Genomic DNA, 23,759 nt, shown 5'->3' with positions numbered 1-23,759 from the left:
AAGAGAGAGATAAAAATGCTCAAAAATTATTTTTTTGTTAAGAGGGGAAAACTTGCTTGTCTTTGCATGCTGACAGGAAATCCAAGGATGGGGGTTATGCTGGTGGAGAACTGGCTTTCAGTCTGCTGAGTTTGGTTAATTGGAGTCAAGCTCTCTGGGTCTGGATGACTTGAACCTCCAAACCTTAGGAACTGAGCCTGTGAGCCGGTGACGTCACCCCAAAGGGAGCATATGGGGATGGCAAGATCTTGATTGTCTTGCTTGAACTGCAAACATAGCCACAGACTCACCCATGGGTTATTGTTCTGCTATGAACAGTCTTCTAAATTTGAATGATAACATCACATCGAAACTTTTATCTTCATTTGTAATCTAAGAACTACAAATATAGATAGCTGAGGTATCAAACCCCTAGGACCAAATATTGGAAACCATGAGAATTTACGGCTGGTGAGAAGACAATTGGGTACAATTCTTTTGGAAAACAATGGTACATGTTTCAAGAGCCTTGTGTATTGTTATATCACTTATCTCAATAATTCCATTTCTGAGAGTTTGGATTAAAAATTTAATGTGCAAGGATGTTCATTGCAGCATTGTTTATAATAAGAAAAAACTGGAAATAACATAAGAGATTAAGAGCAAAGAAATGTCGAGACAAACTATAATATATCCACTTGATAAAAAAACAGTGGCTTAAAATAATACTTACAAAAACAATTTCTGAAACATTATATATATATATATATACACACACATATACATATCAGTTCAGTTCAGTTCAGTTCAATCGCTCAGTCGTGTCTCTTTCTTTTTGACCCCATGAATTGCAGCATGCCAGGCCTCCCTGTCCATCACCAACTCCCGGAGTTCACTCAAACTCACGTCCATCAAGTCGGTGATGCCATCCAGTCATCTCATCCTCTGTCATCCCCTTCTCCTCCTGCCCCCAATCCCTCCCAGCATCAGAGTCTTTTCCAATGAGTCAACTCTTTGCATGAGGTGGCCAAAGTACTGGAGTTTCAGCTTTAGCATCATTCCTTCCAAAGAACACCCAGGGCTGATCTCCTTTAGAATGGACTGGTTGGATCTCCTTGCAGTCCAAGGGACTCTCAAGTCTTCTCCAACACCACATATACATATAAATGGTCTTAAACAAGAAAAGCAGAATGAAAACTCTACTGTATGAACACAACTGTGTAAACAAGCCAACAATATAAAAAAGACTGAAGATATCTTTGCTAGACTTGATTATGTTTGCCTGGTTAATACTTTTTAATGAAAAGGAAAGAACACATGAAAAGATCTAACTCTCCACTAGTTAGCAATGTTTGGTATTACAATGAATGCTATTCTTTTCTGTTCACTTTTTGATGTCTTTCTCTGGCATTCTGATAGTGTGTAAATTATCCATTAAGAAATGCAGGTGTTTGAAAATGCATGAAATGAAGCCTCTAGATAACACATCAGGAAAGTCTCTTTAAAATATTTTTATTGTGTCCCACATCATTATTCTGTGCAAAACAATATATACTCATTTGGAAAATACAAAAAATTGGAAAATCAGAGACTATGGAAAAACAAAGAAAAATCTCATTGAATTCTTCTTTTCAGGTAATAAGTTGTTGATATTTTACTGCAACACATTTTGATGGACTCCCTGGGCTGTAACCTGCCAGGCTTCTCTGTCCATAGGATTTCCCAGGCAAGAATACTGGAGTGGGTGCTATTTCCTTCTCCAGGGGATGTTCCTGACCTAGGGATTGAACCCAGGTGTCCTGAATTGCAGGCAGATTCTTTACCACTGAGCCACTTGGGAAGCTGGGAGAGCTGCTATGTTCATCTTAACCAAATGCATACAACCCTGACACATAACACGTCGCCTCTCAACAAAGCCAAACCATTCGTAGAGAGTAAAAGTTGAAGGGTGATCAGTAGTACTGAACTTGGTCCATGTGGGGATGGATGGAGCTCTGCCCTAGACATGCTCTCATTGACCTGATAATTGGGAAAGCAACTTTTGGAGTTGTTATTGCTGTTGCTGCATCAGAGACCTGCTACAAGCAAAATAAATAACTGGGCTTCAGCAACAAGTCTGGACATGGCGGCAGAAAATGAGCTGTGCCGATCCCTACGTTTCTCTATGACTGGAGGAAACGGCCCTCCTCTATTTATTCACCTTGGAATCGTCAGCAAACCGCTGGCCCTGGAACATAGCAGGTGCTCAACACACATTTGTGGAAGTGAGCTAAAGGCTTGGGTTCAAATTCCTACCTTCTCACTTATTGGTAGATGTTCCTAACCACTGTTCCGGCTTTGATCCCTGTCCTTGAGCTAATGGCTTTCAGATTTCAATCATTAACAATGTCTTCTCTCCAAAACTCCAGATCCCCCTGCTAACTGCTTACTGGACTTGTCTAGGTGGTTGTTCCATAAGTAGCCCCAATAAGGATGTTTCCTCCTGTACTCATCAGTTCCTGCTGCTGTTGTTCAGCTACCCAGTTGTGTCTGACTCTTTGCCACCCCATGGTCTGCAGCACGCCAGGCCTCCCTGTTTCTCACCATCTCCCGAAGTTTGCCCAAGTTCAGGTCCATTGCATCGGTGATGCCATCCAGCCATCTCATCCTCTGATGCCCCTTTCTCCTTCTGCCCTCATTCTTTCCCAGTATCAGGACTTTCCAATGAGACAGCTGTTTGCATTAGATGACCAATATACTGGAGTTTCAGCTTCAGCATCAGTCCTTCCAAAGAGTATTCAGGGTTGATTTTCCTTAAAATTGACTGGTTTGATCTTCCTGCTGTCCAAGGGACTCTCAGGAGTCTTCTCTAGCATCATAGTTCGAAGGCATCGATTCTTCCGTGCTCCGCCCTTTTTACTGTCCAGCTCTCACACCTGTACATACTGATCGGATTCCCTTCCAAATCTGCTCCTTCTCCCACAACCTCTGACCTCATTACTGTTATCACCCTCGAGGTACCCAAGTGAGAAACTAAAAGCATCTTTCTACTCCTTTGCCTCGCACTTTCGTCTTCTGTAGATTAGCTCATGAAATCCTGCTGACTCTAGTTAAAAAATGTCCCCAACTCATCCTGGCATTTCTATTCTCACAGCTGCTATGTCAGACCTTCATTAAATCTTACCTAGACTACTACATCAATCTCCTGGTCTCTTTGCCTCCAATCTTCCTGTTTCAAAACCTCTTCTGTATGGTCATAACCGAAAGCATCTATTTAAACTCAGGCATAATTATGCCACTTCCCTCCTTCAAAGCACTCAAAGGCTCCTCAGTACCCTAAGAATCCTAATTCTTAGACAATTCAGACAACCTATTGTTATCTGGCTCCACTTTCCCTTTCTGGTCTCATCCCTTACAAAACTCACCTTCTCACCCTAAATCCTGGAGGCAAAAATGGCAACCCACTCCAGTTTTCTTGCCTGGAAATCCCCATGGACAGAGGAGCCAGGTGGGCTACAGTCCATGGGGTCACAAAAAGTCAGACACAACAACTGAATAACAAAAACAGCACCCTAAATAGGTATCAGCTTCTTTGGTCACACAATTTTCTACTCTCCCCCTAATTTCTCCTTTGCATACGGTTGGTCCAGGATCTTCTAACTTCTTATTAATGATGCTCTGATCCTGTATTCAGAGTCCAGGCCTTTGGTCACCTCCTCTGAGAACCCTTCCTGGGCCCTGCCAGGTAGAATCAACCCCTCTCTTGATCTTGCCCTCATCCTTGGTCCATACATCTAGTACAGCTCTCACCTCCATCAAGTCCTTTTTTTTTGGTGCCTGGTGGGCAGCAGTAACTACAGCAGTGTTTGGGGTGAGAATGAATGAACACCTGAGTAGGGTGTGGTGGGTCTACTCCCGGTGCCACCTCCCTGTCTGTGAACACAATCCCAGGCTCTGGGTCTCACCTAACAGCCTCAGCCTCCCCATACCTACCTCCTGCGCAGTGATCCCCAGGCTTCACCCTGTGAAAGAACGCCCTCAGGTGCTTGTTTCCCAGGCAGATGCCCCCTTCCTCCTGCAGAAGATTGATTCGGTATCAATGCCTGCTGGACAAATTAGATTTGCTCAGGAAGACACAGCCATAAGGACAGATTATAGGGACTCCTGTCTGCAGGAAGGAGTGAATGGAGCTTATTTATATTTTAAGATTCAATGAGATGTGACAGAAAGACCTTATTTCACATGATTAAACCTATGCAGGGTCCTGGTGGGGGCACATAAAGACAAGTTAAAGATATTTTCTAAGTTCTACTCAAACTTTGGGAAATGGCTGAGAGTCAGTCCTAAATTACAGTACTTAGGAAGTCTTCCAGCATCTCAGCACTAGACTGGACTCTCTTCCCATAAATTCAGGCTTATCCTCAACAGAGATTTTCATTCAGTGTCCTAGGATTGCTGGACTGCTTGCTTGTCTACCTCTCTATTAGTAAGTTGAGGCTAGTGGTAGAGAACCTGCCTGCCAATGCAGGAGACATAAGAGATGAGGGTTCAATCCCTGGGTCCAGAAGATCCCCTGGAGAAGGAAATGGCAACCCTCTCCAGTATTCTTCCCTGGAGAATCCCATGGACAGAGGAGCCTGGTGGGCTACAGTCCACAGGGTTCCAAAGAGTCGAATTCGACTGAAGGACACACACACGCTAGGAAAGCGCGGGGCTTATGTTTATTCATTCTACTTTTCTCAGAATTTAGCTTTCTTCCTGTCTGCTAGTATATGTTTTGGCAATAGTTGTACAGTTAAACTGAATGGGAAAGCCCTCCTTTCATGCCTTGCACAAAACGAGCCACACCTAACTCTCAAATATATCTCCACATTGAACACCCGGAGATGTTCCAGGACTCGAGGGGCTCAGCCTCTGGGGAGGCAGGGGAGGAGAGGGCCTCTGGGTCCCTTCGGTTCCCCACCTCCACCCCCGCTCTGGACACACTGCTCCCCGTGGTCTGCCGTGCCAGAGAAGCAAGGAGAACAAAGCGATGGAATCCACGGGGGATTCACGAAGCCATTGTGGGAAAGTGACACGATGACCAGTGGGATTTCCACATAGAAGGGAATCCAGGCGAAGCAAAAGCTGAGCAGGGGAGATTCACGGAATAATCTAGAAGGGAAAAAACAGCAAGGATAGGAGACGGTGGTTGGCATCTGACTCCTGCTTGGGGGCGGGACATGGGAGTAGAGATCAGAAATCCGGCACTGCCCCAGGCCCCAGGGCCCCAGGGCCCCAGGTGGGGAGCCGGGAGAGGGATGCATGCCTCGCTCCAACCCGTGCGCGGAGGTGTGGTGCCTTGGGCGAGCTGCGCGCCCTGGCTCCCACCCCGGGGCCTGACCCCGCAGCCTCGGTGGACGTTTCCCTCCCTCCTGGCACTGTCCCCGTGGCAGTGTCCCCTGGCAGTGTGTGTCCCTACCCCCACCCCCTTCGCCGACAGTGTCCAGGCAGGGGCGGGCCCAGCCCCAGGCGTGGAGCGGCGGACCCCAGGGCGATGAGTAAACCCTTGGCCGCGAGCGGGCGCGGCCGGGAGGGAGCGTGCCAAGTCCTGAGATGCTGTGACGCGCCCGCCCGGAGTGTCTGGGGTCGTGCCCTAGGGCCGGGAGGGGCGCGGCGCGGGATAAAAGGGCCGCGCGGCGCCGGGGCCGTTTTCTCGGCACGGTAGCCGCAGCTCTGCGCTCCTCGCCGGCGGGAACCTGAGCGGCGTCCCGGGGTCCCTGGCGGACCGAGTCGGGGCACCAGCGCCTCCCCGGGGGCCATCAACAGCGAAAGCACGAGCCCGGCCATGGCGGGGCTGGAGAGCGCCCCCGCGGCCAGGCCGAGCCTGACATCCATCTCGTCGGGGGAGCTGCGCAGCCTGTGGACGTGCGACTGCGAGCTGGCCCTGCTGCCCCTGGGCCAGCTGCTGCGGCTGCAGCCCGGCGCTTTCCAGCTGCGCGCCGACCAGCTCGTGGTGCCCGCGCCCGCGGAGCCCGCCTCCGCGCGCGGGGGCTTCAACGTCTTCGGAGACGGTTTCGTGCGCCTCGACGGGCAGCTCTACCGCCTGAGCAGCTACATGAGGAGGTGGGTGGCCTCGCCGCGCACCCCAGCCCGCCTCCTGGTTCCCGCCGAGGCCTCCACGCTACCCACCCCCATCCCCATCCCCATCCCCATGCCTCACTTCCAGAGATCCAGCCTGGACCCCCACCCCCCATCACACTTATAGATTTTTCTCATTGTTAACATCACCCAGAGGTGCGGAGCTCCCCCTGCCCTGGCTTTTTCTGCCTTTTGCACCGACATTTCACAGCTGTCCAAGCCGCCCATAAGGGTGGTAGAGGGTGGGCAGGGAGGGGAGCTCGGAACTGGCTGATGATTCTTCCTTTCTGGCTCCTTAACCCGGTCAAATAAGCTCAAAGTAGAGGCACACCCTTGCTAAGCAGAGACTCACACCCTCGCTTTAGCCTGAGGGGGAGGGGCGGGGAGAGGTTGTTCTCTTCTGCGCTATCAGCTGGATCCAGAGGGGAGACCCGGTGAGAGCAAGCGGAAGTTTACAGTTTCCCATCTTTAGCCTCACTGCCTTTTCAAAAAAAGAAATTAATAAACCGTGTCTGAGAAGGAACCAAAGCCTGTGAAGTCCAACCCAGGGACCATGTGGGCTGTTGAGCGGGCAGTTGGCTGTCGAGTGGGCAGTTCCATTCTGGGAAGATGAGTGCAGTGTGGCTTCCGGGAGCAGAGCTGGGGCCAAAACAACTTGGTGGAGGGTCACAGAATGTTTAAGTGCGGTGGCAAAGTGCCTGAAGCACTTCCTAGGGGACTTGAAAGCAGCAGGATTGAAGCCCATCTGAGGCGGGCTTTGGGAGGGCAAAGGAGGACGAGTTTCACCCTGGGATCTGCTGGGGTCTCTTGCTTCCAGAGGTTACCCAGTGGCTCCAGTTTCACCTGCGGGGTGGGGAGCTTGCTTTTGTGCTGTGGAGCTGGGTATCAGGAAGCGGGACAGGTTGATTCTGAGATGAGTAAGCAGACATCTATTAAGCTAGAAAGCCTTTGCTCCAGGGAGAGACAGCAGCCCCGGGCACCCTATGGGTGGAATAAAGTCAAGAGGGGCCAGCAAACCAAAGGAGATATTTAAAATGCCTTCTTCAAAGCTGCTGGGGAACACCTTGCTTTTCCACTCAAAAGATAGTGAGGGCTTTCACTGAGCGCCTGATACAGGATTCCCCAGCAAAAATCTCTCCCTTTCTGAGCGAATTGAAAATTCCAAGCCATAAGCAGGGGATGGTGGTAGGAACTGAGCTAGAAATCAGATTTGCAGAGATTTTAAAAAAGAAGATAAGCATTGTATTTGAGAACAGAGTGTGAAAAATAAAAATGTCCAGAGTTAATTGAAGCTACAGGTTAGGTCTTAGGCAGTCCTTACTCCCCTGATCTCAGCCAACAGCGCTGCAAAACTTGAACTGGTATTGAAATCTGGTTGTTAAACTCTTGCTTTGAACACCTCCTCCATAAGGGAAAATTAAAATTCCCCCGGCAGTTTGGAGTCCAGAATAAACAATGACGAGGTAACAGAGACCAGGGTGCAAAGAAGAATCAGCAAATACAAGGTTCTTATGGGCTAAGCAATAGCACAAGGGCTTTTGTACCTGGGAATGGCAAGGTGTATCTGAGAATAATTCGGGAGGTGGAACAACCTGCCTTCCTCTTGGGGGACAGACCGTGGCAGGTGGATGTGCAGTCCTGAAAGAGGACTGGGAGGGAACCTGGTCTGAACAGAGGGAGCCTTCTAGAAAGAAGGGGAAGACAGTTGTGGGCGGCAGTGAGAGGTTTTGCCCTCATGGATCAGGCGTGAGAGACACAGTCAAAATTCAGGTGTCTGAAGTTGCTGCTTCTCAAACTGGCACAGATTTACCCAGTTGTCTTTGGTTTGAAGATAGATGCAGCTTCCTGTCTCAAAATAGTTGCTCTTGAGCTATCGTTCACTTCTTCCTTTCTTCTTTCCTTCGGTGATCTCTAGCCAACTTAACTGAAGAGGAATTTGCATGATTTACTCTTTCCCAGTAAGTTCTAGCACACTTCTAAAGATCCCAGAATCAAGCGCAGAATTCCCACCCATGTTACAAATGAAATTTGCTCAGGGTACCAGGTGTAAATTACCATTAACTATCACACACGCATACACACAGCTTTCCCTTTTTTTTTTTCCTATAATGCAGCCTGTTAGTGGGATGTAATGGCCAACGTTTGACAAAGAGGAGCTCTAATCCCTTATTTTCAGTAGTCCTCTAGCATGTAAGAGGCTGCTTGGGAAAAAAGCAAATACATTTTTCTTTAATGTTTACTTGAGTCTCAGCATTGGTGCCAAGTATTTCACAGCTATTGTCTCACAAAAGCTGGCAAAGTTGGTGCCATTGTTTGTTTCTCATTTTTACAGATGAGAAAATTAGGACTCAGATTAAGTAATTTCCCTGGGTGAGATGCCGGTGAACTGCAGGGCCAAGGCCTCTCAGCAGAGTTGTCTAACTCTACAGCCCAGGCTGTCAGCTAGCTGCTTCCAACCTGGAATAATTCTGACTTCCTCTGGGACACAGCAGCACGCTCATAGATTTCCTGAACCTCAAATAAATGACTGGGATTACATCAGCCAGTACACATATAATCAGCCTAAAAGAGAAAGTAAGTCCAGCGGTATGAAGGAAGCCGCTGAAAGTAGTGCTGTGACCTGCTTCTGCTCAGATCTGAGCATCTCTTAGCTGAGTGATGGTCTCAACCCCCTTGAGGTGAGCTGCCTGGGGCAGGAAGTGCAGGGGAGGCAGGGAGGAGACTCATGGGGGTAAAGTCAGGGTTGGATCATACTTAGATTGTCACTGCGGGGAGTGTCAGCTCCATCCACGGTGGGTGGGAGGTGCCTGGGCTCTGTCTGCGGCCCAGGCCCACTTCTCAGAAGCATCTCCGCATGGAGCCTGGCCACCCTTACTGTTGTGCTCAGTGGGCTCCTGACACGACCAATCCTCTGCTCTGGCCCCAGGTCTGAGTCTTGGATTTAATGACCTGCCCAGGATAGCAGCCCCTTATACAGGACGCATAGTGGTATTGATGAAGTAATAACCTCTCATGTGTTGAACTATGGTTTTTATGGAATTCAGTTTAGGGTAAATGTGGACACCTGATGCAAAGAGCCCGCTCATTAGAAAAGACCCTGATGCTGGGAAAGATTGAAGGCAGGAGGAGAAGGGGGTGATAGAGGACGAGATGGTTGGATGGCATCACTGACTCAGTGGATGTGAGTTTCAGCAAACTCCAGGAGATAGTGAAGGACAGGGAAGCCTGCTGTGCTGCAGTCCATGGTGTCACAAAGAGTCAGACACAACTGAGCGACCGAACAACAACAACAAAGTGTGGATAAGCATGAGTGCTGGGCCAGGCTGCCTTGGTTTGTACCCTGGTCCCGCTGCTTACTAGCCGAGTGACTGGGGAAAGTGACTTCATCTCTGTGACTCAGTCTCCTCAGCTGTAAACTGGGAATAATAATGCCACCAACTTTATAAGTTGTTCAGAATTAAAATCTGTTAAGCCCTCAAGATAGTCAGTGGCACATCTTCATCACGGGACCAATGTCAGCTTATGTTCTCATCAAGCAGCCCCAACGCCAAATGCTTCACATGCTATTTTTTCAGCCTCCTCATGGGGCACCTCTTGTCTGCCAGATTTTATAGGTGAGAATATGCATCTCAACAAGGTTAAAATATTTGCTGAAGTCACAGAGGCAGAAATCAAACCCATATGGGGTGATTCAAAAGCCATGAGCCACAGAACTTCCCTGGTGGTCCAGTGACTAAGACTCTGAGCTCCCAATGCAGGGGGCCTGGGTTCGATCCCTGGTCAGAGAACTAGATCCCGTGTGCCTCAACTAAGGGTATGCATGCTGCAATACTTTTTAAGATCGGGTGCAATTAAAAAAAAAAAAGCCACGAGCCATTGCTGCTTTCTTCCTTGGGAGCCTAGCTTTGTCCTTCCAGCCACACTCCAGTCCTTGCAAACACATACCTGCAGGCCTGGATGCAGCTACCCACAGTCCCCAAGGCTTAGCTAAGCCGTGACTCCCTGCCCCGACTGGGGCTCCCATCTCCTGCTTCTGCCCACCCATTGGCAGTCTATTTGGCCTGACAGAACAACCCTTCTGCTATACCTGACTCAGCTCAGTAAATGATTCTAACTTCAGGCTCTTGGCTTTGCTTCTTCTTATTTACATCGCTAGGACATAGCCCTGTGGACACAATAAGCAGGGCACTGTGCAGTCCTCTGGTCTGTGTGTGTTTGAATGATTAATTAGTTTGTAAGCCTCTGAATAACAGGGGTTGTGTCCTAGGCCAAAGCTTCTCAAACTTTTAATAAGCTTGCAAGTCTCCTGAGGAGCTTGTTAAAACAGATTGTAGATCAGATACAACTGGAGAGGGACCCAGAATTTTGCAGTTTTACAAGCTCCCCTGTGATGTCAGTGCTGTAGGTCCAATAATCAGACTATAAGCAATGAGGTCTTAGTTGTGAATCTTTTCATATTGAAATGGTACCTTTTTTTAGCCCTCTCCTAAGGGCTTCTGTATGCTTCTAGAAAGCAAGACTATTTTCTTTGTTAGGGCCCCAGTGCCAAGCACATAGTAGGTGCTTTGTTGTTCAGTCACCAAGTTGTGTCCAACTCTTCTCAACCCTGTGGACTGCGGTATGCCAGGCTTCATTGTCCCTCACCATCTCCTGGAGTTTGCTCAAACTCATGTCCATTGAATTGGTGATGCCATCCAACAATCTCATCTATTGCCCTCTTCTTCTGCTGTCAATCTTTCCCAGCATCAGGATCTTTTCCAATGAGTCAGCTCTTTGCATCAGGAGCAAAAGTATCAGAGCTTCAGACTCAGGATCAGTCCTTCCAAAGAGTATTCAGGGTTGATTTCCTTTAAGACTGACTGCTTAATTTGCTTGCAGTCCAAGGGACTCTCAAGAGTCTTCTCCAGCACCACGGTTCAGAAGCATCAATTCTTCAGCACTCTGCCTTCTTTACTGTCCAGCTCTCACATCTGTACATGACTACTGGAAAGACCATAGCCTTGACTATATGGACCTTTGTTGTCAAAGTGATGTCTTTGCTTTTGAACACACTGTCTAGGTTTGTCCTAACATTTGCTTAGTCATTGTTTATTGCAGAAATGAATGATTGAACATGCATATCAATGATTAGAGCCACAGACATTAGAGTGATGAATTGGAAATTTTTGTTTATTTCACAAGAGTCGGGCAGAAGAAGAAGGTGAGATGATGAACCAAAGGAACTGTTTTGAGTGTGTAGGGGAGGTTTTGCATAAAACTAACAAGTTGACACTGGAAAGAATGTCCTTGTAAGCTTTTGCTTAGTCACAGCAAAGAATTGTGGAAGATATTAGCAATCTCTGGGCCTTTTACACAAGGACTATCCAATATATTCCTCTTTTTCTCTATTCCTCCCTACATATTTTAGAAATGAACACACACACACAGATGTGAGCGTGCGTTTGAATTTCTATTTGTCTTTGAGTATTAACAACAAATTGTCAGTTGTTGTTTAGTTGCTAAGTTGTGTCCAAATCTTTGTGATCCCATGGACTGTAGCCCACCAGGCTCCTCTGTCCACGGGATTCACTAGGCAAGAACACTGGAGTGGTTTGCTGTTTCCTTTCCCAGGGGATCTTCCCGACCCAGGGATTGAACCCAAGTCTTCTACATTAGCAGGCGGATTCTTTACTGCTGAGCCATGAGGGAAGCCAGTTTAAATATTCAGGGGCCAGGAAAATTTGGAGTGACTTTTGAATCATTCCAAGATGATGTAAAATCTGAAGGAAACTGGAGAAGAATAGGTATCTTTGGGGTGGGTGATCTTAGCTATCCCTGATTTGCTAGAAGCAAAAATTCTATGTTCTTTCTTGGTCCCATCTTTCAGATATTGCCTTCATTAAGCAGTTCCCTTTAGCTTTCCAAACTAAAAAGATGAGGAAAGAAATTGGATCAAGGAAGGGGAAACTCTTACTTATTTATTTTTCAGAAACTTATACATAGTCTTCTTTTCCTGGTAACTTGAATGAACACAGCCCTGGCTGTGCATCAGAAGCTTACAGAATTTCACCCTAGGGTCAGCGGAGTTGGCCAGAATTAAAGACACTAATAATGTTTGTTGAGCATCTACTATGAGCCCACGTCTGTATGTCTATGTTATTGGCACTTCATTACATCATCAAATGGACGGTGATTCTATTATATCCCTTTTATAGATGAGGGGACCGGGTCAGATGGGTTAAGTAACTCACTCAAGGTCATGATGAGCTGTGGCTCTGGGACTGAGTTCACATAGCCAGTTAATCAGGATACAAATTAAATCTTCTTATTTTGAATCACTATGCTTTCCACTGCGGCTTCCCTCATAGCTCAGGTGGTAAAGAATCTGCCTGCAATGCAGGAAACTTGGGTTCAACCCCTGGGTTGGGAGGATCCCCTGGAGAAGGAAATGGCAACGCACTCCAGTATTCTTGCCTGAAGAATCCCAAGGACAGAGGAGCCTGGTGGGCTACATACAGTCCATAGCGTCGCAAGAGCGGGACATGACTTAGCGACTAAACCACCACCACCACCATGCTTTCCCATCACAGTGGATGAAAGCCAGGTGTAGGAAGTTCCAACCTAGGAGCATTCTGGGGCCAGGGTAAAAGCACTGAAGAAATCAGAGTTTAAAGCAGCTCTCGTCAACTGCTTCTCTTCCCTAGGGATAACTTCAGCAAATATAATAAATATCCAGGACACAGGAGCAATATCTGCATTAGCAGTTCAGAAATATGCATAATGAAAGATGAGATAGCTAGTCTCATCAGACTAAGGTAGTCTAGTCAGGCTCATCTTAAAACTGTTAGCTGAATGTCGGGTACTTGAAGACCTGTGAGATTTAACAATGAGGTCCTCAGTCTGTTTTGTATCTTAGTGACTTGCATATCCAAATTTCATACCAGCAGGCCTCTGAAGGGCAGTGTCTGTGCATATGTCTGAATTCAAAAGGGATGTTCCCATTTATTTATTCCACTGTGATTCTGAGGTGTTTAACAATTGGACCATATCTGGGAGGCTGGGAATGGATTAACGTAAGGGGATATTTCTTCTTTGCAACCTGGTTTCAATAGAGCGTTAAGCAGGGATCTTGCCACAATCTCGTCTGTAAATTCTGTTATCAGAGCTCTCTCGTGAGCAGCATTTTCTCACATCTGTGGTACAGCGATAACTGGCACTGCTCTGTGATGTGTTGACAGCCCGGGTAAGATCCTAAAAGTGTCTCTATATCATCAAAGGAAGATTAAATGATGTTGAGAGTCATCTTATTATTCAGGATATCTTATTAAATTCAGGCTCCAGAAGAAGTGACTCATGTTTAAGTTATGCATTTAACTCAACATGTGACTCTCCAGAAGACCCCCCTTCCCCTCCCTCCTCCCAGTCCCTCGACTTTGATCAGGGTTAGTAGCATTCAGAAAAAGCCTCTTCCGCGGAATTCTGGAGGAAACCAATTATTTTCCCAACCGGTGATTGTTTCCAAGTTGAGATTTTTATCTTTTCCCTGCCAACGATACCTCCAATGAGACAATCGATTTTAGGCAGAGGCAAGTGGAGCACTGTCATTTGGGTAAGTCCAGGCTGCAGGCTTTCTCAGTGTATTACACACGCATGCACGCACGCACGCACATGCACGCACGCCCTAGATAGTGACCGTAAGACTGGCTACTGAGCGCAGAGGAATCACCTTGAGGGAAACATTAAGTGCTTAACTGACTATCGGAGAAGGCGATGGCACCCCACTCCAGTACTCTTGCCTGGAAAATCCCATGGACAGAGGAGCCTGGTAGGCTGCAGTCCATGGGGTCGTGAAGAGTCGGACACGACTGAGTGACTTCACTTTCACTTTTCACTTTCATGCATTGGAGAAGGAAATGGCAACCCACTCCAGTGTTCTTGCCTGGAGAATCCCAGGGACGGGGGAGCCTGGTGGGCTGCCGTCTATGGGGTCGCACAGAGTCGGAGACGACTGAAGCGACTTAGCAGCAGTAGCAGTAACTGACTATGAATTCACTTCATGATAATCAAGGTGGGGAGAGTGTGAAAATTGCTTTGGATGGATCACAGGTGGTACTCCCAGCCCAGCATCGTGCATCTGTCTCTCTGATGTTTACTCCAGTCAGACTTGGTCTTTGCTTCTTTTGCTATAAGCTTTTCCTCTTCTTTCTCCCTCTACCCTGTCTCACACCCTCTGAAATCACAGACCTCACTGGCTGGCCTCTCCTCACCTGCTTCCCTGGTCACTCTCACCTGCCTGTGTTAGGTCCTTGACAGCCAAATAGATGGATGGCAGAGGGGGTGGGGAGCACAGGGAGACCCCTGTACTGCTGCCCTGCGACCCCACCCCCACTTCCTGGGCCCTGAGCACCTCAGCTGCGTAAGGCACAGGTCAGCACCCAGGCTTAGTGAATGAATGAATGAGAGAGAAGGAACCCAGCAAGGGGCATTCCCTTCTTCCTTCCTTCTCCTTTGCTTCCTTTCTCCAGGACCTTTTGGCAGTTGGTCAGCTGGGACAAAGAAGAACGGTGACATTGCCCTTCAGGGGCCCGCTTACCCCATGCTCTCTCCACCCTGTTCTGCCCAGGAAGGGTGGCGGTGGGGGCAGGGGGTGGGGAGTGGGGTGGGGGGCGGGCGGGGAGGCATGGAGGAAAAGCCATGCAGATCCCAGTCTGCATCTGTGTTCTCTCACCCAGTCCATTCCATGGCTCCCTCCTTCTCCACCCCAACCCTCCTCTCCCCAACTCCTGTCCCCTCGCATCCATACCCCTGAACAGGGACACCAGCCCCCCCCTCTCGTTGCCTGGATGCACCAGCCTGTGTCCCCCTCACCCATCACGGGAGCACCCCCCTAAACACCATCCCCACCTCCATGCCCAGGGTTGGGAGGTGGAGGCTTCATTAAAAGCCTGGTGAAATAGAAGGCAGGAAGCATTCCAGGTGCTCCATCGGGGGTCAGGTTTTAAAAGCTCTCAATATCAGATCTGACAATCCCAGAAAAAAAGATGATGACACAGATTTCTAAGAGACAGAGCTGGAGGCAGACGAGCGGAAGCTGTGTTTTCCTGACTCGGGGGTAGATAAATTCTCCCACTGCTCTTGACCCAGGCTTTGGTCTGGGTCTCCAGCTCCAGCCCCTCTAAGCAGGTTGATGGGGAAGGAGGCTTCGGACTGTGTGGCCAGAGCCCCCCAGCTGCAGGTGGTCCCAAGGCGGTGATTTTTCAGGTCAGGTTCTGGAAGGACCACAAACCAGAAATGCAGGAGCGGTCTCTGCCTGGGACTAGAAGCCAACACACAGCCCTATAGCAAAAGCCCCCCATTCACCCCACGCAGACCTCATAGCGATGCCCATCAGTGGGGAGGCCACCCTGTCTTGAAGAGGGCTCAGGGCAGATGCATCCCCCAGCCCGCTGGGTACCTCTCAGCCCACCCGTGTCCACGCCGCTTCTGAACTTGGGTTTGGCTAGAAAATTAGCCATCTTCTTGAAAGAAGCCAATTTACATCTGTCTTCTTTTAAATCAACAATGCAGGTAGAGACACAGAAAGGCGGCTTGGAAAATGTGTAGAGTAGGGAGAGGAAACTGACATGCTGGAAGACACAGTCAAAAAGCAAAAAGATCTTCCTGGGTTGAAATAATGAACTAAGACCAAGGAGGCTAAATTGAATAGGGCCCTGGGCAGAAATCCTACATTAGTTTTTTAAAACTGTACAAGCTCACAATCGGGGGAGACGTGAAGTAGTTCATGTGAATATTGCATCTCTGGAGGGGGCTGGGTTTATCTCAGGATTAGAAAAAGGAAGAGAAAAAGAGAAGGAAAGGAAAATTTCAGATCCATCAGTTAGGATGACTGCACTGGAGAAGACCTTGAGAAGTCCACTTATGAAGGATAATTCATTCTCAATTCAGGGATACATAGTGCTCTGGTAGCACTATCTTAGGGGCTTCCCAGGTGGCTAGTGGTAAAGAATCCAGTTGCCAACACAAGAGATGAGGGTTTGATCCTTGGATCGGGAAGATACACTGGAGAAGGGCATGGCAACCCACTCTGGTATTTTTGCCTAGAAAAATCCCACAGGTAGAGGAGCCTAGTGGGCTACAATCCATGGGGTCACAGAGATTCAGACACGACTGAGTGGGCACGCGTGCACACACACACACACACACACACACACACACACACTGCTGTCTTACAGCCCAAAAAGATGGTAGTGGTCATCATTTGGTAAAGGCTGCCCCTGAGAGCTGAATGCTGGTGCCAGGCTCCCCCAGCCCCAGGCCACCTTTGGGTGGCATGTTGATCTGTCTGTCAACCAGGGGAGGGGGAATTACTTATTTGATATAAGATATGACTGCCTCCCCAAGAATACATTTTAGAGGACTTCCCTTGGAGGGTCTGTGGATATAGCAGACGCGTGTCCAGTACATGCCTGTCCTGACTTCAGTGGAAGGCTACATAGCATTTGTAATCATCTCTGCTTTTTTCACAGATATGTGGAACTGACCAACTACTGCGATTATAAAGACTACAGGGAAACTATATTGAGCAAACCAATGCTCTTCTTTGTTCATGTACAGACCAAAAAAGACTCCTTGAAAGGTAGGTGTATAAAGTTTGGGTTTGGTTCTGCCTTTCTGGGCTGTGGACTGTGGCCTGTTGATGAGGCAGAAGTTGGACGTGGAGAAAGCAGAGAGGGTGTCAGCTTGTGCAAGGCTGGAAGCTAGATGGGTTAGGCCATCATCGGAGGCCTGCAGAGCATACCTCTAAATGACCCTGCGGCAGAAGCCATCTGTCTCTGAGTTTTCTTTTGTACTTCCTGTCTTGGCAGGAAGTGATCTCTGAGCCTGAAGGGGTTGCAAAAATGACTGGAGTGATGATGATGATGATGTATCATACTGTCTGCTGCTGCTGCTAAGTCGCGTCAGTCGTGTCCGACTCTGTGCGACCCCATGGACGGCAGCCCACTAGGCTCCCCCGTCCCTGGGATTCTCCCGGCAAGAACACTGGAGTGGGTTGCCATTTCCTTCTCCAGTGCATGAAAGTGAAAAGTGAAAGTGAAGTCGCTCAGTGGTGTCCAACTCTAGCAACCCCATGGACTGCAGCCTACCAGGCTTCTCCATCCATGGGATTTTCCAGGCAAAAGTACTGGAGTGGGATGCCCACCCCGTATCAAATACTCCTGTGAGGAATGAGCTAATGTCAATAATTGGGCAAAAACCCTGTGGGGCATGTCATCCAAAGGAGAACATTTTTGAACCTGAAAACAGGAATTGTAATAATTATGCTGGGACAAAGGTATAAACTAGAACTGACTCAGGCATAACTAGGATGCCTGGTCATCCTGCCTATGTGGTACTTATACCACCCCCATTTTATAGATGAGATAGTGATAGTGAAAGTCACTCTGCTGCTGCTGCTGCTAAGTCACTTCAGTCATGTCCGACTCTTTGCGACTCCATGGACTATACAGTCCATGGAATTCTCCAGGACAGGATGCTGGAGTGGGTAGCCTTTCCCTTCTCCAGGGGATCTTCCCAACCCAGGGATTGAAGCCAGGTCTTCCGCATTGCAGGTGGGTTCTTACAGATGAGAATCCTAGTTTTCTCTCTCTGTCTCTCACAGATGAGAAAACTGGGATAAAGGAAATAAATGTTATTTGCAAAGCTTGGTCTGGACACCAAGGGGGGAAAGGGGGGGTGGCATGAATTGAGAGATTGGGATGGATGTATATATACTATTGATATTATATATAAAATAGATAACTAATGAGAACCTACTGTATAGCTCAGGGAATTCTACTCAGTGCTCTGTGGTGGCCTAAATGGGAAGGAAATCCAAAAAAGAGGGGAGATATATATACGTGTAGTTGACTGACTTTGCTGTACAATAGAAACTAACATAACACTATTAAGCAATTATTCTAAAATAAACTTAATTTTAAAGAAAATAAAAATGCTTGTAGATGCTTTCATGTTTCATGCTGTGGCCTTCAAATTTCAAAGATATCCCTTTATTGTTTCTTCCAGGAAATCAAACTGATAGCGACTAAATTAACTCAAATTCCTATATAAAAATATCTCCATTTGCCCGTCTTCCTCCTGCTCAAAGTAGTATGTGGAGAGTCACGAGCATAAGTTCTGTGAAAGCGTTAGAATTTCTTAAACTTACTTCTAAAATGTTCTTATTTAAAAATGAGTCCAAGAGAGTAAGAATGGGCCTACAAATTCCAAAGAGACTTCCTCAAACACGCCCTTCCTCATTCAGATTCTTAGAGCTGATTCTCTGCTCATCTTGTTCGGAGTCATTCAGATCCCCTGCTCACTTCATAATTCAAAGTCAAGATGCCCTTCTCTGCAGGAGAGGCCAGGAACAGATCACAGTGTAACAAGGAATGCTTGTTAGCGCATCTGAGCCCTTGATGTCATTTGGCTTGCTGGTGACCGGAAAGCCAACAATTCTCTAAGAAGTAGGTCTAGGTCACAAGTGCGCCCTTGTTTTTGACTTGTGCTTCCTCATTTCTAGAAAGGACATACGCGTTTCTTGTGAACACAAGGCACCCCAAGATAAGAAGACAGATAGAGCAGGGGATGGACATGGTCATTTCCTCAGTGATTGGAGAAAGCTACCGGCTCCAGGTGAGTTGGCCTGTGTTAATCCACGGCTGCCAACACAGAAGGGGGTCTGGACATTGCAAGCCAGGATGGAGTCCCTAAAGCTTAACTCTCACTTAACTGAATCCAGACTGACATTTTCTATTGCTGCATTATCACTACCAATAAGGTGAACTTAGTTTCTAGCAACTTCTGAGAAATGGGGTAAGAATAAATATCAGTTTGACCAAGCAGTTCAAGGTTTTTACCTTGAACTTGATGGAACTTATGCAAAGGTAAAGATTTGTTTGTTTGTTTTTAAATAAAGACACCTATTTAAAATTATGTCAGAAAGAGAAATAAAGGGTGTGATATTTTGGACATTTGGACAGCTGTTAATTCTATAATATAACTATGGTAATGTATGTCTATAATATAATGTTATAGTTATATCCATGTAATTAATTAAATGCTTCTTTCTCTTTCAGTTTGATTTTCAAGAAGTAGTAAAGAATTTTTTCCCTCCAGGAAACAAGGTTGTTAACGGAGAAGATTTGAGCTTTGCGTATGAATTCAAAGCCGATGCATTGTTTGATTTCTTCTATTGGTTTGGGCTCAGCAATTCCACTGTAAAAGTGAATGGAAAAGTTCTAAATTTGTCAAGTACAAGTCCAGAAAAGAAGGAGACCATTAAATTATTCCTGGAAAAAATGAGTGAACCTTTAATCCGAAGGAGCAGTTTTTCTGATCGAAAATTCAGCGTAACTTCTAGAGGTATGTTAAAAATTCTCAAGTTGGGGCTTCTCTGGTGGTCCAGTGGTTAAGATTCTGCACTTCCACTGCAGGGAGAGAGGTTCAGTCCCTGATCAGGGGACTAAGATCCCCCATGCCATGTGGAGGGGCCAGAAAATTTTTTTAAAGGAAAAAATAAATCTGACCTTTAAAAAAAGTTTTCAAGTACCCCCAGAATGATAGTTGAAGGGTAGAATAATATCATGGGAGAAAAGAATCAATTAATGGAAAAGGAAAGGCCTCTTGATAAAGGGGAAATATAATATCACATTTTTCAGAAAGAAGTGAGAAACATTTACTACCAAAAGGAAATATAGTAAACTAACACAACACTGTAAATCAACTGCACTCCAATAAATTTTTTAAAAAAGAATATAATGACTTTTCCTTTTAGGCTCCTTAAGGTTTTCTCTCAGTGGTTTCACTGTGCAGCATACTCAGAAAATAATTTTAAAATATATTGTTAACATAAATACATGTTAATGCTCATTGAAGTATTTTTAACAATAATTTAACTAAAGAAGAATGATGTTTTCCTGATGTGCATATTCAGGGCAACAGAATGTTAGGGAAACGTGTTGGTTAAGGGAGGAAGACACTTGGTCGAGACATCCATCTTTAAAAATGTTTGAGGGCAAAAAAAAAAAAAAATGTTTGAGGGCTTCCCTGGTGGCTCAGTGGTAAAGAATCTGCCTGCCAATGCAGGAGGCACGGACTCCACTCCTGGTCTGGGAAGATCCCACATACCTCAGAGTAAGCCCTTGCGCCACAATATTGAGCCTGTGCTCGGCAACAAGAAAAACCACTACAATGAGAAGCCCTCCCATCATAACTAGAGAGTAGCCCGCACTCACCACTAGAGAAAAGCCCATGCAGCAACAAAGACTTAGCACAGCCAGAAAATAAATAAAATCAATAAAATTATAAAAAATATATTTGGAAGGTTCTCCAGGGCTTCTAAGACTACTAAAGAATAACCCTTGAGACTTCTTCTCTTAACAAACTGCAGGTCATATCTGGTGCGTTCTGGATTTTCTATCCAGTAGCTCCTCCCCAGGATTTGGCAAGACTTTTCAGGTAGTGTGGCTAAGGCAGTGACACCAGTCAAGTCTTGTCTGGATTTGTCTTCTGCTGAGCCTGCCCTCTGTCCCAGGCTAGTCTGTGCTGAAAGGCAACTTCCTTGAACCAGTACTCTTGCAGCTAATTGCCAACAAAGAAAAACACTCCAACAAGCCAAAAAATCCACCAGTCTCTATGAACTGCAGTTAAAAATTTTTTTAAAGAATACAGATGCTTCACTAATTGTTTTCCATGACAGTTGCTTTCTTCCTGTGTTTCTCGAAAAAATGCTTGAAGTGTGTATTAATTGTTTAGTCACGTCTAACTCTTTGCAACCCTGAAGACTGTAGCCTGCCAGGCTCCTCTGTCTGTGGAATTCTCCAGGCAAGAACACTGGAGTGGGCTGCCATTGCCTTCTCTAGGATCTTCCTGACGTAGGGATCGAACCCAGGTCTCCTGCATTGCAGGCGGATTGTTTACCGTTTGAGCCACCAGGGAAGCTTCAGATCAGATCAGATCAGATCAGTCGCTTACTCCTGGTTATTTCTTATCCTGGAAGCAGCTTCCCTCTGTCTCTGTGTCCCTCCCTCCCTCCTGCCTTCCCCGCTCCTCCCCTTCTCCCTTCCCCGTGTTGCTTTATGTTCTCTGTCTGGGTGTTCCTTACAAAGATGCCTTTATGTTCTGTCCCATCGCAGCCATGTGTGGTGGTGGGGAGCAGGGTTTATATGCTCATCCTTTTGGGGAAGGTTACCTTGCCTGGTTGTGCCCACACCAGATGCCCGGTCCTCCCTTGGACGCCCTCCAGCCTCACCCCCTGGCCAGGGCAGCCTGGGCAGGCTTTCTCTGTTTCACCATCACTCTCTGTCCTGCAGGCTGCATCCACTGGTTATCCCAGGGACACCGAGGGGCATGTGAAGTTGGATAGTGCTTCCTTGCAAGTTTACTCTGACCCAGCCCTGAGGCCCCCTTCCACTCCAGAGTGGGGGAGGGAGGATTCCTCAAGGCTCATTTGAGCCATAATTATGCACCTTAGGTGGTCTAGCCACAACACATCAGTGGCCAGGCAGGCATCTCCACTGGCTCTGCCCTGGTGATCAGTTAGTCTCCTTCTCAGAAACTGACCTTTGTCCTTGGCATCTGGTCCCCACCTGTGGGCCTTCTGTCATCAAGTGAGAAACGGTACCTGCATGCCCAGTTTATGGAGAGGCAGGTGACCATCCGCGTCCTCTTGGTGAACAGCAAGTAGCATGTTTCTGTCTTTTGAGTTTTTCTGGGGAAGCCAGGATTCTCTGTTCACATTGAAATGTTTACATTGGATGTTGTGTGGGTTTTAAGTACTGTTGGGTTTTGGTTTACCAGAGATGGTAATAATGCAGGCCCTTTTTACTTTTTTTTCAGGTTCAATAGATGAAGTTTTTAATTGCAATCTGTCACCCAGATCATCTCTGATGGAGCCTCTTGTGGCAGAATTGCCATTTCCATGCGTTCTGGAATCTGAGGAGACACCAAACCCATTTATCTGATTGGGCTGGATGTTCCGCAGTTCCTCCTACACCCCAGGCCTGTGCCAGCATCGAGGGCTAAAGGGACGTGAGAGAGTAGGGAGGCGGGTACCTCCATATCCTCTCCTCTGACAGGCCCCTTCCTTGCATTTCCAAGGGCGATGCCTTGGCAGTCTGATGCAGCTGACTTCAGGATGGGAGGCTTTGGCCCCACGGCTGGAAGGTTCCTCTTCTTTGAACGCTTCTGCAAAGAGCCAGAGGGAAGCAGCAGGCATCATACCCTGGCATACCCTGGCACCACATACCCTGGCATCCTGGGGGCTTCCCAGGAGGAGCCATCTTACCCAGGTTTTGCCCCAAGATGCTTCCTATTTCCAGGTTTGGCCCTCTGCTTGGGGACATCCCTGTCTGAACCTAAACCCAGCAAGTGTGAGGTTAGCAGTGCCACTGTCTTGCAAACCTGGCTCAGCAAAAAGTCCAGGACATCTTTCTCCAGAAGTCAAGTCTGTCTTTCATCCTGCTGGTGGGATGAAACCTTAGGACAAACAGCGGAGGTGAGGCTTGACGGAGGGCTGGCCAGGCTGGTAGGATTGCAAGCCTGCCCCCGCTGCCTGAAATCTGAACTCCTGTGGCCTCCCTCTTAACAGAGTGGCCTGTGCAGAGAGAGGCCAGGTGATGCGATACCACACATGACGGGAGAAGGATAATGTATGTGGCCGTGTCCTCTCTAATAAAAGCACATAATGTCAGCTGGGTATTTTATAAGCTTTTAGCAATCCTAACACTAAAAGCAAAATAGAAGAAAGCTATATATTATCATAATACATTGTAGTCACATCAATAACATTTTTCATCTCATAGCTACAGTGGAGTTCTTCAAAAAGAAAAAAAAATCATCCTATCTACATATAAAAACCTTCATGAATGAATTGCTACATAGGCTTCTAATGAGAAAGATTTGTGGGTCCCAAGTATAATTTTCTTATCCTTTTAAAGAATGTTCCTGTATGATGCATTTTGATAGCACCACCAATTGTCCTTTCGTTTGTATTTGAAATGGTATGTGCCATATTCGTGAAATTAAATGTTTCCTTAGCATTCAACATAGAATTGATTAAATTTGTGACCAAGGTGTGTGACCATTCCATCATGCTATGCAGGTGGTATGTTGGCCTTGTAACTTACTAACTTACAGTAAGAATTGTGGTTTTATAGCTACTTTCTCAGGAAGAGCCTTTTGGGGGACTTCCCCAGTGGTCCAGTGGTTAAGACTCTGTGCTTCCAATGCAGGGGGCGCAGGTTTGATCTCTGGTCAGGTAACAAGGATCACGCATGCTGCAGGGCACACCCAAAAATAAACAAAAATTTTTAAAAAGAAGAGCCTTTTTTGAATAACAAGTCTATGAAGTATTTGGAGGAAAAAAAGTGATACTGATGTTTCAGAAAATGGGAATCTTCCTTAATAACAGAAAATGATAAATGTTTATTATTCAAATTCAGTGCAAAATGAAGAATATTAACAATCAAATAAGTTTTATACCAGAGCAAATAAACCTTAGGTGGATATCCAATAGTATATACTTCCCAAAGGGAATAGAAACTCTATTCACAAAAATTGACAAAGTCCATTTTTTGAAAAGCCATCAGTCATCACTCCAGGAATGGACTAAAGATCTAAAAGTTTTCTTTTATCATTAAAATTTGTTATCATTTGACTCGGAA

General features: G+C 46.7%; 1 protein-coding gene across 1 annotated transcript; it reads left to right on the top strand.

Annotated features, from left to right (window-relative positions):
• Positions 1-5,501: 5,501 nt before the first annotated feature.
• On the top strand, positions 5,502-23,759 carry MEDAG (mesenteric estrogen dependent adipogenesis). The gene is made up of 5 exons (XM_019971448.2): positions 5,502-6,063; positions 16,584-16,693; positions 18,617-18,729; positions 19,173-19,458; positions 21,934-23,759. The coding sequence occupies exons 1-5, from the start codon at positions 5,786-5,788 to the stop codon at positions 22,056-22,058; spliced, it is 912 nt and encodes a 303-aa protein (XP_019827007.2). The 5' UTR covers positions 5,502-5,785; the 3' UTR covers positions 22,059-23,759.

The sequence above is a fragment of the Bos indicus genome, chromosome 12 (assembly GCF_029378745.1).
Source record: "Bos indicus isolate NIAB-ARS_2022 breed Sahiwal x Tharparkar chromosome 12, NIAB-ARS_B.indTharparkar_mat_pri_1.0, whole genome shotgun sequence".
Taxonomy (NCBI): domain Eukaryota; kingdom Metazoa; phylum Chordata; class Mammalia; order Artiodactyla; family Bovidae; genus Bos; species Bos indicus.
Note: the sequence above shows the minus strand (reverse complement) of the source record. Positions and strands in the feature narration are given on the sequence as shown.

Excerpts from the sequence above, each read along its gene's own strand:
- MEDAG (XM_019971448.2), top strand. The coding sequence starts at position 5,786 with ATGGCGGGGCTGGAGAGCGCCCCCGCGGCCAGGCCGAGCCTGACATCC. Across the intron at positions 6,064-16,583 it reads CTGAGCAGCTACATGAGGAG|ATATGTGGAACTGACCAACT; the intron begins GTGGGTGGCCTC and ends CTTTTTTCACAG. Across the intron at positions 19,459-21,933 it reads ATTCAGCGTAACTTCTAGAG|GTTCAATAGATGAAGTTTTT; the intron begins GTATGTTAAAAA and ends CTTTTTTTTCAG.